Source organism: Ursus arctos, unplaced genomic scaffold, assembly GCF_023065955.2.
Source record: "Ursus arctos isolate Adak ecotype North America unplaced genomic scaffold, UrsArc2.0 scaffold_9, whole genome shotgun sequence".
In the NCBI taxonomy this organism is placed as follows: Eukaryota; Metazoa; Chordata; class Mammalia; order Carnivora; family Ursidae; genus Ursus; species Ursus arctos.
This window is the reverse complement of record NW_026623111.1, coordinates 30,969,104-30,984,830: the sequence shown is the minus strand read 5'-3', so window position 1 is coordinate 30,984,830 and position 15,727 is coordinate 30,969,104. Positions and strand designations below refer to the sequence as shown.

At 42.6% G+C, this 15,727-nt stretch overlaps 2 protein-coding genes across 2 annotated transcripts in view; one reads left to right on the top strand and one right to left on the bottom strand.

Annotated features, from left to right (window-relative positions):
* The window catches only part of KLHL5 (kelch like family member 5), a 77,243-nt gene extending 66,806 nt beyond the window's left edge, over positions 1-10,437 (bottom strand). The window contains exon 1 of the mRNA XM_026508746.4: positions 10,373-10,437. The gene's annotated coding sequence lies outside the window, so the exon portion shown is untranslated. The remainder of the gene's footprint in view (positions 1-10,372) is intronic.
* On the top strand, positions 5,688-12,809 carry LOC130543212 (translation initiation factor IF-2-like). Its single transcript, XM_057309560.1, has 4 exons — positions 5,688-5,709; positions 10,038-10,425; positions 10,516-10,813; positions 12,783-12,809. The coding sequence occupies exons 1-4, from the start codon at positions 5,688-5,690 to the stop codon at positions 12,807-12,809; spliced, it is 735 nt and encodes a 244-aa protein (XP_057165543.1).
* Positions 12,810-15,727: the final 2,918 nt, after the last annotated feature.

Genomic DNA, 15,727 nt, shown 5'->3' with positions numbered 1-15,727 from the left:
GTGGCTCAGTCGGTTAAGTCTCTGCCTTCGGCTCAGGTCATGATCCTGGGGTCCTGGCATGGAGCCCCACATGGGGCTCCCTGCTCGGCAGGAAGTTTGCTTCTCCCTCCACCTCTGCCTCTCTGAACCCCCACTTGCACTCTCTCTCAAATAAATTAATAAAATCTTTGGGGGAAAAAAAACAAAACTCTTCAAGGTAAGAGGTATAGTTTAACCTTGGCTGGAAGCAACAAGATCTGAAAGGGAGATGGGTTATATGGGTAATTATATGTAAGTTCTGTCTTATATATAGAATGTCCGCAGCAAATGGACAGGAAGCAGTCAAAGATGACAGCATTTTCAAACCTGGGTGATTGAAAGAATGATAACATCAACATAAAGAAGGAGGTAAGAAGGCTACAGTTTTAGGAAGATTGAGTGTAGCTTTAGATAAATTTGGTTTTAATGAAGTATCTAACAACCAAATAGAGGAATAGGGGTCTGGTGTCTTACCTACCTTAGAGTTAAATATCAATCTATTTAAGAAATCAGAAATTTAGATGGACCCTGGGGTGTTAACACTGGTTATCCTTCCATTCTTTCCACTAGTTACAACACATGGCATCAAAATTGCTTTTGTAATAAAAAAACCCCAACAACCTAAGAATACAATCTGAAATCCAAAATAAGGATTCTAGCACAATGTTAAATCTTTCACTTTGTTAAAAATAATTGGGAAATATTTCTGATTTAATCCATAAATGAAAATTTAAAATAAATATTGAATTTAAACTCAGTTGTAACATTCTAAGAGATTTAGCTTTGTCAACTACACAGTGGATTAAAAGCTCAGCAGTTGAGAATGCTGATATACACTGAAAACTGAACTTGTTTCATGGTAAAAGCTATCTAATATAGGAATTTTATTTCTTTGTGTACCCTGAAAGCCCTGTGACATACACTTACATAAGATCAAGGTGAAAAAAATGAGGTAAATTTTAACCTTTAAACTCAATCATGTCTCCTTGCTACATGATCAGACAGCATCCCAAACTACCTGCTCAGATTTACTCAATAATCTCCTTGAAATTATTTATTTAATGTCTGCCTTCCTCCCTAGACTGGAAACTCTATGAAGGTGATAGAAAGAACCATGGCTTTTGAGACACTTACAAATCAGGAACTGACATTCAATTTAAAAATTGCAATACAGCATGGTAAAGATATACAGAGGCACGCAGAGGATAGAAAGTTCAAAGCATATATTTTCAGCCTAGCTGGACCTCTATAAAAGCCCCTTGTCAGATGAAACCTCATAGTTGGTTCATTAAATGGAAAAGTCAGTAACTGTAAAAATTATATTCACATATCCTTAAAGATTTTAACTGAAACACATACATATACACTCATTTGCAAATCTTTTCATATAGGGTTAATGCCATAGATTTGATGTGGGCCCCCTACTGAGTTGGGGTTCTCTTTCTTGTAGAAGCTATGCCCACAATGACCCAACATCCAAGATTTCCATTTATGGTTTCTATTAAAGGAGAGAGAACTTAAAAGGACTTCAAAAATAATATGAATACAGAATCTATTAGACCACTGGTCTGTCCACCGTGAGATAAAAAGCTTGTGCCAGAATGTAAATTAATGCATTTCTTTCAAGGAGAAAGTGTTACCATGAAAAAAAAAAGTCAGCTGAACAAAACAGTGTGCTTAGAGATGTGGCTAATTTACATTTCAGTGTGAGCTCACTTCCTTGAGAACTACTAATAGTCTAGAGCCAGTTAGCTGGCCCAGGAACAGACAACTGCTTTAGACTTTGATGATCTCCAACACCCACCCACCCCTCAACCCGCCCCCTCCCAGTGTTTTACAGTTATCCAGCCTCCATCAAACTTGAGAGCAAATTTGTCAAGAATTCTTTTACATTGAGATGTCCCAGAGCATTCAAATTAATTTTCAAAAAAAGACTTTTCTTTTCTTTATACTCATTAATTAACACATTTACAAATGTTTCATAATTATTAGAAGAAGCATAACTGTTAAAAACGGGTTTGTAAATAAACACAACCAACTTTCGGTGAGTACCCAACTCATTAGGTAAGCATGGAGTTGTGTCCATCATAGGGCATCCTATTTAGCCATGAGTATTTGGTTGGCCCTGGGGATCGGTAAGTACAATTTACAGAGAGAAGAGAGTGCATTAGGTTAAAACTATGAATCAATTTAGAGGAAGCCAGCTGAGGGTGCTTCTGCTGTTATTTTCCCACATTATTACTTATTAATGGTAGCCTAAGTGATATAGCAGAAAGCTTGAGTCAATAACTAAGCCACTCACCAGCTAGCTGTAAAATTTGGGTAAATCACCGCTTAGGTCTTCAGTTTTCTTTTCAGTTAAATGGGATTAAGTAAAGAGCACGTGCGAATATTAAGGATTTGGATTTCTAATAGCAGCTACTATCTCCTAAGTACATAAATGCGCATAATACATGAAGTCCCTACGCTGAATGGGTCTTTCGTTGTCTCACACACTCTGGCAAACAGGGGTCATTCCTCTCTCCCCTTATGTATAAGGACACTGAAGTCAAGCGAGGTTACAGGTATCTACTGAGTAGCAGGGTTCAACGTGAAGCCAGGACTGACTCTAAAGACCATATACTTTCAAGTATAACACATCGCTTCTTGCTCATAAAATGTTCTCTTTTGGAACTCATAACTACCTTGTGAGAAGGTTGAGTACATATTTATCCCCATTGTCCGAACTGGGAAACAGATTCAGAGTATAGTCGATTTGCACAAGACTTACATTCTTTACCAATAAGATCTGACCAAAATAAAAGCAAATAAGGCACTAAAAGAGAGAAAAACAAAAAACAACCCAGTCCTTAAAGAACACATCACTCTTAATATAACAAAATACTAAGTTCATCATAATTGCAATTAAATGCCAAAGCGGCCTTTATTCCTGAAGTACAGGAGCCTCCCAGATTTCTCCCCACTTGACTCCTTCCCAATTTCTGTCACTAATTCTTATACGGCAAAGTGCTGACCCACATCAATATATATCAAAAGTACCTTTTCATCCCTCAACTGCTTATTGGTACTAGTATCTGGTAGTAAAGCAAGCAACATTTTAAAAATCAGTTAATATTTTATGGCCTTTTTAACCCTCATCTGTAAGAGTTATCACAGTTGATACTAGGAAGACCACAGTGTAATTATAACAAAAGGTTTACTTTTTCAAAAAGCCCTTTAACTTAATGACAGGGGGGGGAAAAAGATTTCCTTGCCATCCACTCTTAGATTTTGTGAATTTTGGTATATATTCGCTGTGGCACAAGGATGAAGACTGAAATACCATAAAGATAATGGCAAACCACAAAGTCCTGCTTGATCCTTTACGGCTGGCATGTGCTGTGACACCCAATTGTCTTACGTGCCATAAAAAGTAATAAGCTGGATAACCATCAGTTTGTCTTTTACTGACCTGAACCAAATCCAGAATTTCTTTTATTGTAGCTTTATGGTGATGGAAAGAATAAAGGAACCAGTCAGTACTCTCTGGACACAAATATAATCAAGCAAAATTAGCTGGGCTCTCGGTACACATAATCAGCCAATCACAGATCAAGTTGATTCTGCTGCAGAACCCATCAGATTTTATAAACTGTGTATTAGATGGAACAGCAAAATCTGGGTATGGGTAGTAAAGGGCACTGTAAGCAACAGAGAAAAATGTGAAGCACTGTTTCTCAGCTGCTTGTAATTAGAAACAGTTAATCAATACAAATGTTACACCAGTTAACCATTATAAAGAAATTCTCTGCCTTGCCCTACAACTAGACCTTTAAAAAAAAGCCACCGACTCATGCTATAATTCAACTCCAGCAAAAAGCAAAATGAGTTATGTCAGTGAGTCAAATGGCAATCAGTGGAGACCAGTGGAGGCTAGAATTATTTCTTAGTGTTAATTCAATGTTGTCAGGAGGCTAGTCAGAGAAGTCCTCCCAAACTCCCCAGCCCCAGGCAGGGAGGGGGACATGACAAATTTAGGACAAATTGGTCAGGCCCCTCCAAAGCACCATGATGAATCTGTCCAGCAATTCTAAACTCCTGTGGAGCAGGAGAATTGGGTAGTCCTTCTTTCTGCTTATCAGCGAAATATCTCCCCAAAGAAAGGCAAATATTAAGTAAAAGTGAACCAATCAGCCTCAGTCTAATTCTCCTCTCATCTACTCTCCACACTATAGCCAAAGTAACCTCCCAAAGTCCAATTCATGACATTACTTTTACTTAAAACTTTTGTTTTCAATCACCTACCAGTGCAATAAAAGCCAAGATCTTTAATTCGGAAACCAGTATTTCTAACAATCTAGTAGTTCTTGCTATCTTTCCAGTCTTACTTTCCTCTCAACCTCTCTTCCTATTTCACACTTTTCCTCTCATAAAAAGAGTTAAAACACACTACATCAAAGGAAGGAAAAATGAGTAGTACTGAATACTTCCCAAAGGAAAAGGGCTACGGAAGACACTACGGGTAAAACAAGCGAGTGGAGTTAAATCTTTTTCCCTTCTGCATTTAACCTTCAGCTAACTCTCTTAGCCCTGTTCCCTCACGATCTGATACAAGTAGGTATGCCAATTATGTTACTAGGCAACATTGCTTATAGAAAAATGATTAGTAAATTCGCATCTGGACTCAAAGGAACTATAAACAAACTATAAATACCTCGTAGGAAGCCACAGCTTTGCCTTCCCTCCGTGCGATGGCTCTTGTATCTGTCATACCCCTCAGGGGGCCCCTGGAAGCTGAGTCTATGGAGTTGTGTGGCATATTGCCTCCTGTGAGACACGAGACTTTTTTAAACCAAGACAGCTCCTCATCTACCTTCTGTGAGCTTTCCCTCCTTCAGCTGAGCTTTCACTTGGAGCAAGGACTCCCAGATGGCTACAGGAACCGCTTACACGGCCCGCTGTAAGGATCACAACCACCGACGAGGAACATCTGATGCTGTCTTGCTGGCAAGCTGTGGTTCCTGATATCCTTCTAAGCAAACCAGCCTGTGGTAGTTTTCTGTTTAAGCCTATTAAGACCCGTCTATTTGCATGGCAAGAAGAGTAAAGGAATGCCTTAGAATGACGTTCCAGATGTCCTACAATCTGTACCCAAACTCCTCCCTGTCTGCTCTTTTACATTAATATACATCCCTGACAAATCAAATACACAGCTTTTACTCACCTCTCTGTTGTTATTCCCTTTCTGGGGAGCCCATCTTCCAGGTAACATATCCTACCTCCCTTCAGCCATCTGCTGAGATGAAGCTATGGGTATTTGCAACCAGAGAGAAAGGAGATACTGGATGGGTAAAGAATGCAAGGAAACTTTGCTAAGAGAAGCTAAATGTACACACTTACAGAAAAAGAATGGAAATTTATTGAGAATAAAAAATACGTTGAAGTTGGTGGAGAGATATGGCAACAGCATGTGAAAGCGTAAAATGTCCAGAGAGTCTAGACCAGTTGTAGAAAAGAGCAAAAGAAGGCAGTATATCGAATGCTCCCTTTTTTCCGCATTATTAGCCATGGGGAGAAGCCAGGGAGCCCTGCATCAGCATCAAAAGCAGGTGACTTGTAAGAGTTAAGACAATTCAGTAATCTGTACCTTGGGAGAGGGAGAAGGGACGGAGGAAAGAATTCCAAAGGAGATGGCATTTACCAGTGGTTCAGGTAAGGGATAGTGTTGCTACAAGTGCTCCAACTCGACCTTCTTACCCCATTATCCTAATCAGCCTGCCCCAGTAGAATCGGCAAACTGATCTTAATTGTGTTGTAGAACTTTCAATGGCATCACAGCTGTCTTGAATCCCAAACTATTAGAACTGCCTCCTTCTCTATTACAAAGTTGCAAAATACCCTAACTTGTTACACTTTAGGGTCAACTCCATTATTTCTGAACTCTGATTGTGGTTAATTTAAGAACTAACCAAGATGTGGCACTGAGAAAAAAACTTTAGTTCTTCTGGACTTGCTAAAGGCTCTAGCAGGTATCCTTTAAGTGTGTGAATTCTTAAGTTAAAACACGTATTTAAAAGCAAAATAGAAAAAACCGGTCAACAGAGAAAGAGTCCCTAGCAAAATAACATAGAGATGTAGAGAAGGAAAGCAGGGCCAGCTTTTTTTTTTTTTCTTAAAGATTTCATTTATGTATTTGAAAGAGAGAAAGTGAGACACAGCCCAGGGGGAGGCAGAGGGGAAGGGGCAGAGGGAGAGGCAGACGCCCCATTGAGCAGGGGGCTGGATGCCCAGCTGGACCCTAGGACCATGACCTGAGCCGAAGGCAGATGCTTAACAGAGCCACCAGGGCACCCCTCCAGCTCCTAACTTTCTGTTACTGATGTCAGTTGCCTCTGAGACTGAGCTGTACTCCCTGCTCTTGGACTCTGTGACATAAAGTTATCTCCTTCTTTTAACAAAACACTCTTTTTGCTTAAGTTAGTTTAATTTTTCACCAAAAAAACCCCTAACCCAAAAACAGTGGTCAGCGCAAAGTGTATACATAATCAGCTTTTATCATATTGAAAGATTCTGTTAATGTTGTTTTAAAGAGAGAGAGAGAGCTCAATTATAGTTATTTTATTTGGGGGTGTAAACTTCCCATTCATCTTTTTATTCTCACGGGATCTAACATAGTGCTTTATACACACCACATTTAACACATTTAAATGTTTATAGAATGAAAAAAATGTTTATTGAATGAACATATAATTAGAAAAGAATGAAATCTACTTGGTCAAAATAGTATGTCTAATTATGGAGTCTTCAAAAGCACTTCATTTCCAATTAATAAAAAAATATTCTTTGCAATTCTCATTAGCATAATTCTATGATTAAAAAACACATACGTACACACAAAAAAAATGCTGTATTCTGTGCTCCAAATACTAAAAGCATAATTTGGATTTCACTTATTGAGATTTTGCTAACTCACCGGACTATAAAGCCTGCTTAGTGTAGTCATTAAGACTGCTGGTACACTATTCCAGTTCTCCTCCCTCTGGGCACATGATAGAATTGCATTTCTCAACCTCCTTGAAGTTGGGGGTAGCCATATGATTTCTTTGACCATTAAAACGGCAGCGGAAGTTAACACGTTTCACTTCCAGGTAGAAGTGTTAAGAGCCAAGCGCAATTCATTACTTCCTTTCCCCCACCCTAACAATGTGGAAGAATGTTTTGAGATGGAGCCTCGGATAAACTGGGGCTCCAAATGACCACCTGCAGCAGAGTTCTCCTGTTGACCCTAACCTGACATATTCAGCAAACGCTTCTCTCACCTATGGAGTAAAAAAAAACGAATAGCTCTGGCCTTCGATTTGTCTTCAGAGTAGTAACATTTTGTAGAGCACTGTATCGTTTATAGAATACTTTCTTATCGAGGTGGACCTCATCATCCAGGCTCTCAAAATCCAGACACAGGAACTGAATGGAGTCAGATCCATAGTTGGACCAATCCGTCATTCTCTCAGCTCCCACTACCTGCTCTCTGAAACTCAGGGACTGAATACGTTTGAATGAGGTGCTATTCCTTGCCTTTCAAACTCTTGCCATCTGAACTCAGGAGTGAAAAAAAATTTAGACAGTAAAGGATTCTTGATCCATTATTTTATTTGTTCCCTTAAAGCTGTTTTGCTACTACAATACCTCTTACATCCTCAATATCTATTGAAAGAACTGTGTGCTGTTATCATTCTAATTTTACAAAGAAGGAAAAAGATTCAGGGAGGTCCATAAACATGTTGGGAACAACCCTACACATTAGTGGCACAATCCCAGATTTTCGGCCTTCAAATCCCTTGCTCTTTCCACTATGTATCATGCTTTGTAAGGTCTCACAGCTACAGAATTCCAGGATTTGATACTAAATTAATAGTATCAATAGTGTTGTGATTTAAAAAAAAAATCCATGTTAATCACATGTTTACTTCCAAGAATAATTAAAGTCATTCTTTAAGCAATTCTACTTGCCTGAACATAGTCTAATTCAGGACCCTGAGTGCCCTGAAGCACAGAACAGGAAGAAATCCTAGAGATCATTTGATCAAACTGGCAACTGGCAGAACAACGAGGAACTAGAGGAGAACTCAGGGAAAGGCAGACTTTTCCTTTGACATACAGTCTATTTAAAATTCTGACTTGTAGATTCTCTTCACTTTGGTTCTTACCAAACTGGCTAACCTCAAACTCTGCTCTCCCAATTTTTATCAAACCTTAGTTTAAGAAATACTCGTGAAGGACTGACTGTCCATCCATTTCTATAGGTTCAATGGTTCTCAATGGTCAAATGTGGAAAAGGTCACCAAATAACCCCCTTTAAAAGAGTCATCTTTCACATTAGCCAAGAAATTGAGTAAAAAACTATTGAAATTTGTCTAACCCAGCTATTTCAAAGTTATATGAGTTTAGATTCTTATTTCAAGAAATAAACTATTGATTGCTCATTTCTTAAAACACAGTTTGGGAAATACCGTTCTAGGTAATTCTAAATGTTATGAATGGATCAAGTTAAGCCTTCAGGGAACTTATCTTTAGAGTTTTATTACTGCCCTACATTGAAGAACACTGTCCAAAATTCATTATTTTCTGTAGGGATTTTTTTTTTAAAAAGATTTTACTTATTTATTTGACACAGAGAGAGACTGCAAGAGAGCGAGCACAAGCAAGGGGAGTGGGAGAGGGAGAAGCAGGCTCCCAACTGAGCAGGGACCCTGGAATCATGCATGACCTGAGCTGAAGGCAGATGCTTAACTGACTGAGCCACCCAGGCGCCCCTGTAGGGATTTATTAAAGATTTTGCCAACTGCATCATACAATCTAATCTTCATTTTTATTAGTGCTCATGAGAGAATGCTCGTCTCAGGCCTCATCACCAGAAAATGCCCTCCTTAGGCAGAACTGGATTGTTTTTATCCTGTAAGTAGAAACACACTGAAACTTACTCCCCCAATCCCCCCCTCCTTTTTCCTGGCTGCTGTGAAGCCCAGAGCCAAAACTGTGACTCACTTTTAGTACAGGATCTTGTAGGATGTACTTGGTGTCATCTTTTCCCTTGACTTTGTTTCCTTTTTTCCTGCTCTGTCTCAATTTTCTTATTTAGTTTTGTTTTATCCTTTTGTACCATATGAACACAAAGTGGCTTCAAATCATTTTTGGAACTCTATGTTCTACACATTAAGTCCTATCTTCTTACTAGTTTCATACTGATTTTTCCCTACATGCCCATTACCCCAAAATAGCAGTGTATTTACCTTTGTGTAAAAGGTATTTTGTGTAAAATACTTTGTGTAAAAGTATTTTGTGTAAAATACTTTGTGTAAAAGTATTTCATAGTTATGACACCAACAGAACATACCTATTCACAACATAGTCAAATCCTCAAATACTTAAAAACAGGGGGGGGGTCATTATTGTTCTTTTAGCGGTCTAATAAAGCAAAATGACTTATTAAATTGTGTTCTAAAGGGAAGGAGAATTACCATTTATTGGGTACCAGTAACTGCCAGGCATTTAATATACCACAGTTTCACTTTTTAAAGAATGAAGCAAGGGCATTTGCATATACACAATCTCTGAAAGAATGAATTAGAAACTGGTAATATTGAGAAGAAAAAAGAAACTGGTAATATTGGTCGGCTGGGGGAGCAGGGGTAGGCGGGGACAGGCTTTGTATATATATCCCTTTTGTACCTTTCGAATTTTGTGAATGTATCAACTATTCCAAAATATTTGTAAAAATCAAATGGGACGATAGTAAAGATGGCAGTAATGCTTTACTCTGCGACCACAAACTTTTTTCATCAGCTTTGGATTCCTGAGTATGCACTGAAATGCCCACAGGAGTTTCAAGCAGGCACGTCAGTTTTTATTGAAATAAAGTCCCTTTCTGATTCTCCACTCTTTGGGATGAGGCAATTACTTAAAATAAAAACTGCGATTGTGATAGCCTGAGGACAACAATGAAAAAAAAATCCGAAATGGTTTCCAGTTGCTTTTATTAGTGGAAGAGTGCGGGGAGAAAGCAACGCAGTCCAACCTCAGCCTGCCGGCCGCACCGCCGCGTGCACAACTTTGCCCAAGTCGGAGCGCGGCCCACACGCCGCTCCGGGCCCCCGGTGCGCGGCGGGGAGGCGGGGCCGGGGTTCGAGCCCCGGGCGCGGCTGGGGCAGGTCCCCGCCCGGCCCACCCTTCCGCTCGGAGGTGCCCCGGAGGGCCCCGCGGGACCCCGGCCGCCGAGGCCCCGGGGGAGGGTCGCGCGGGGGCGGGGAGTGGGCCTCGTCGCGCGGCCGGCCCGCCGCGGCCCCCTCCCCGACGCCGAGCAGGAAGGCGCACTTACCGCGTCGGGCTCCGGAGGCGGCCAGGGGTCACGGCGGGGCGGGGCGGCCAGGCGTGAGGCGGGGGGCGGGCGGGGGGCGGGGGCCAGAGGGCCGGGGGGAGGGATGCTCGGCCCCACGGGCGCCCCCAACCCCTCCCCGGCAGCCTCACCCCGGACGCCGGCCGGCCTGGAGCCGGCCACTCCCCCTCCGTCAGGCTGCACCAGGCCGAGGGGGCACGAACTCGTCGGGCAGCCCTGGAGGGGGCGGGCGAGCTGGCGGGGGTCGGGCCGGCTCCGCCGTCAGTCCCGGTGCGGCGCGAGCAGCTGTCCGCCCCGCCCCCTCCCGCCAGGCCCCGCCCCCTCCGCGCCGGGCCGCGTGCCCCGGGAGACCGCCGCCGCCGCCGCCGCCGCCACCGGCCTGGCGCTTTCCCCACCCCCCCCACAGTGCGGCGCGCGCGGAAGGTCTGGGCCGGGGAGGGAGTAGGTGGGGGGGGAGTCAGAGGGAGAGGGAGAGGGAGGGGAGGGGAAGGGAGGGGAGGGGAGGGGTAGGGATGGGAAGGAAGGGCGAGGCGCGGGCTGCGACTAGGGGAGCTCCTGGGGGAGGGGAGCTCCTTGGGAGAGGGGGTGGTAGACGCCAGGCTGGGCGGGGCTCTGGGGCAGGGGGCGGGACGCGGCGGACCCAACAAAAATTCCGGTTGTTCCCGCCCCTTGAAGCTGGGATAAGGGGAATTCCTGGGGCTGGAAGTTTAGGAAGCGGCCCCTCTTCAGAGCAAGCAGAGAGGGGGGCCTGTGGATTTTGATTCCTTAGAGAGCTCGACTGTATTGTCCTAGAGCTTTGAGGCTTTGAGGGAACTCACCAAGAGTAGCCTCTCTTCTCCATCCCCTACAACCTTTCCCCTTGAACAGTCTGATAACTGTTGTGTACCAGGTAGTAGGTTTGTGCCATAGCAACTACGACCCTCAACTCTGTGACCATAATCCTTGTTTTCCAGTGGTGGGATAATAGGAACGCAACAGAAGTAGGTTCTTTATTCACTCCTATCGCCAACGTATATTAAGCAACAACTGTATGCTAGGTGCTGAGAATAACGAGGACTAATTTATTCAGCGCCTATATGCCAAACACAAATTTAAAGGGCTTTACATATGTTAGTTAGCTCATAATCAGTCTTGGGTGAAACAGCTAATGTCTCTGCCCCCCCCTCCCAGGGCGTCATGGTGGGAAAAGGAGGGAAGGAGTTTCCTTAGTTTGTCTCAGTGATGTGTAAAAAATGTCCACCTGCTTTTGGTTCTCAAAGTAATGCATAAGTTCATTATTTGCAGATTCAGTGTTTGCTGCTCTGAGCTAGCAGTACGCTGTCCTTGAGGGTGGGATGTGGTCATTCTCCCCCACAAAATGACATTTGCTTAGGAGATCTTCAGTATGTCTCCACAATAAAAATCCAGTGCAAGCAAGTGGTCCAGAAAACTGATGGATCAAATCATTAACAGAACAACTTAGGGCAATTACGGTAGCTGCCTGGGATGGCTGGGAGATCTCTTTAGGGATCTATTTTGTACCCTCCCGCTTGAGGAAGTGGTTAAGAAAAAGCAACATAATATAAAACAATGAAGCACTGACATGGACTGCTAGCTCAAAGGGAAGCGGATGGGCCTACTTAAAACTGTTACAATCAGGACAGACACATCACAGAATCTACCACTGAGGGCTCCAGTCACAAAGCACAGGATATATTTTTTTATCAGAGCCATGTGGCTGTGACTTCCACCTCACCCAACCCCATCCCCTTTGCAACCACACCTACACGCACAAAAATTATTTCAGTGGCATTGTTTTTAAGTACATAAGACAATTGTGTAAACCCTTGGCCTGAATTTTTGGGATTTGGTACTATTTTTCAGGCCTCCTTTGATTTTTTTTCAGTGTTATCGTTTGTGCTTAGTAACAGTAAATGGCATTCTTCTCATAGTTATTTTTTCCCACCTCGCATTTGTCGTTCAGTTTTGAAATTTTAATTCAGCCTTTCTCTTTTGGGCTTGTAGTGAGAGATATTAGAAAAACATTGCAATCAAATCAGATTACAATTGCAGTAAAAAATGAATCCTTAGACTGGAATTCCTATAAACCCTTTCCTTCTTTTTCATGTCAAATATATTGTTTGTCTCGAAGTCTGTTCTCTGATTTACTCATCTGTATTTTCAGCTTATTTGCTCTACCACCCCGATAAAAGCAAGTTAAATAAAAAGTTCCTCATGATCTAGCACCTTGCTGCTGTCCTCAGCTCCTACCTTGCTTTTCTCTGGCTCTTCCCCACACTGGACTCCTTCTGCCTTCTGCCAACACACCAAGCACTTACCAGTGAAGCCTTTGCTTGTCCTTCTGTCTGGAAGGCTTTCAGCTAATCACGTGACTGTCTCCCTTTTCCTTCAGGTTACCTTTCCTGACTATCCTATGTAAACCTGCAAACTGTGCCTGCCCCCTACTCTCTAGCTCCTCATTTCTCAGCACGTAGTACCACCTGACATATATACCTGTCTCTATCCCCACTAGAATGCGAACTCCATAATAACAGAATCTTGTCTGTTTTGTTCAATGGTACAGCTCCAGTGTCTATTACTTATCAAGTTGTTACGGAAAATGTAAGCAACATACATACTTCCATTCGTTAAGTGGCTCTTTTGCAGTTCCCATTCTTCTAGGAACAAATATCTGTCCTCAAAGGGCAGGTATAAATTTGCAGGCATTCTCCCTAGTTTCCTCCCCTCTTGGCTCCCTTTCTTTCTCCACATGTCACTTTTCTGTCTTTCCCATGAGAGCCATCAAGCCTGTCCCAATCATAGCCAAGGCTAAAAGCCTCACTTGTACTATTCAGTTCCTACCTGTGGTTCACAGGGATACAGCATGGTCCCAGTCCAATAACAAGACTTGGGGCTGACACTATATATGAGCTCCTTCCTCAGGTGGGAAAGGTCATTCCAGCCCACTGTCAGGCCACGCCCATCATTCCCCAGAACTGTTCTGATGCTGGGGACAAGGGGAAGGAATGTGCATTCTCTCATGCACATATTTCCATCCACCCATACGTAAGTAGCCCTCCTACAATCAATCAGGCCACATTCTCTGACTGGAAAAAAAAGTTTTTGTAAAACAACTTTAAACACTTCCTGCCAGTCCCTCAACCTTTGCAGAAATCACAAACCCGATTCTGTTCATTTGCCAGGACCCCGCTTAACACATTTCAGTGACTCTTTCTTTGTCTTCAAGGTAAAGGTCAAACATCTTAGCATGGTTGTAAGATCCTTCATAATCTAACTCTTCTCTGTCTCCCCAGGCCTGTGCCCATTGCAGTGTCCAGCGTGTATTATTTCTCCCACAATTAAATCTTTAAATATGTTCCATCTGGACTGCCCTGTCTTTCCAATCCCTGTTTGTTTAGGTCCTTCAAGACTCAACATAAGGGGTACCTCTTCTGGTAGTCTTTATCCTGATCTCTCCAGGCTGAGTGTGTTCCTCCTCTGTGTTCACGTAATACTGGAGGGGAGGAAAGATAATTTTCCCTCTACCCTTCTAAGGTTCTTGGCTGAGGCACTACCTGTAATAAAACATTAATAGGAGAAAAACAAATTAATATGTATACCTCCTGTATACATGGGAAATACACAGGAAAACTGAGTAACTCCCCCACATAGCTGAAGCCACGACCTTAGATATGATCTCCAGCTGAAGACAAGAGATGCTAGGGCCAGGTGGGGGGCCAGTTATGGGAGATTACGGGGCAAAGCACAGTAAACAAGGCTATGGTTGTTCTGCCTGTCTAAGTCAGTTGCCTTCTCCATATTACAAAAGTTTCTAGAGATTTAGCCATCCTCCTCTTCCCGGTACAGAGGAGACATCTTTAAAAATGGAGACTTGTAGGGCGCCTGGGTGGTGCAGCTGGTTAAGCGTCCGATTCTTGGTTTTGGCTCAGGTCCTGATCTCAGGACCCTGATCTCAGGCTCCTGAAAGGGAGCCCTATGTTGGGCTCCACCACTGAACACAGAGTCTGCTTAAGATTTTCTCCCTCCTCCTCCGGCTCTCCCCACTGTGTGCTCTGTGTCTTTAAAATAAATAAATAAATAAATTTATTTTTTTTAAAATAGTATGTAAACCTCTCCTACAAAAGGGTAACTTCTACTTGTTTTTCAGTGTGTCTGTTGTTTCTTAAAAATAATCAGCCTGGGGCGCCTGGGTGGCACAGCAGTTAAGCGTCTGCCTTTGGCTCAGGGTGTGATCCCGGCGTTATGGGATCGAGCCCCACATCAGGCTCCTCCGCTATGAGCCTGCTTCTTCCTCTCCCACTCCCCCTGCTTGTGTTCCCTCTCTCGCTGGCTGTCTCTATCTCTGTCAAATAAATAAATAAAATCTTAAAAAAAAAAAAAATCAGCCTAGGGGCACCTGAGTGGCTCAGTCAGTTAAGCGCCTGCCTTCGGCTGGGGTCACGACTGCAGGGTCCTGGGATTGAGCCCCATGTCATCAGGTTCCGTACTCCGCAGGGAGCCTGCTTCTCCCTCTCCTCCCCTCTCTGGCTATCTCTGTCACTATCTCCCTCTCTCTTCAAATCAATAAATAAAAATCTTTAAAAAAATACTCAGCCTAAATTAATCCTTATGCCAAAGGGATATATATCACCCCATCATTTTGGGGTATATTTTGCTCCTCTTCAAAACCCTGTGTGCCCCTCTACTGTAGCAGTTACCTGGTGGGCTGTGAACATTGGCTAACTTGTTTGTCTCCCTGACTAGTACAGAGGTCTATGACCACAGGTACTCATAAAGATTTGTTGAATGAATGAATGAATGAAAGAAAAAATACCCCTTGCCTACGAAGCTTTGAAAAATAACTATTAGAGATGGCCATTTTTTCTTCTGAACATTATAACGTGTACAAGCAGGACCTTTCCTCTAATTTATAGCCTTAGACTACTAGTTTCATGAAACTTTAGAAGGTCCTTAATTTAGGATTCCATAAACTTCAAAGGCAAGGGAATGAACACAAAGTACTTATATTTATTTTTATGCATTAAAACAAATTCAGCATTTCAATATACTTTACTTTTAGAAAATAACAGTTTTACTGCTTTTACTTCTAAAAATAACAGTTGCAAGGCTACTTGATGTCGATTTCTTATGAGTTAAAAAAATGTTCCAGGGTGTATCTTCATATTTGATATATGACTTCCTGATTCACCAACAGACAGGAACCACTCAATCTGGCTTCCATTGCAATGTTCTCAGAGCACAAGTTCATAACCACTAGACAAGGTTTGTCACTGTGCTGATGGCTTACTTATAGAACATTTATTCATCAACACTCACCAGTTTTGATGAAGAGGCCCA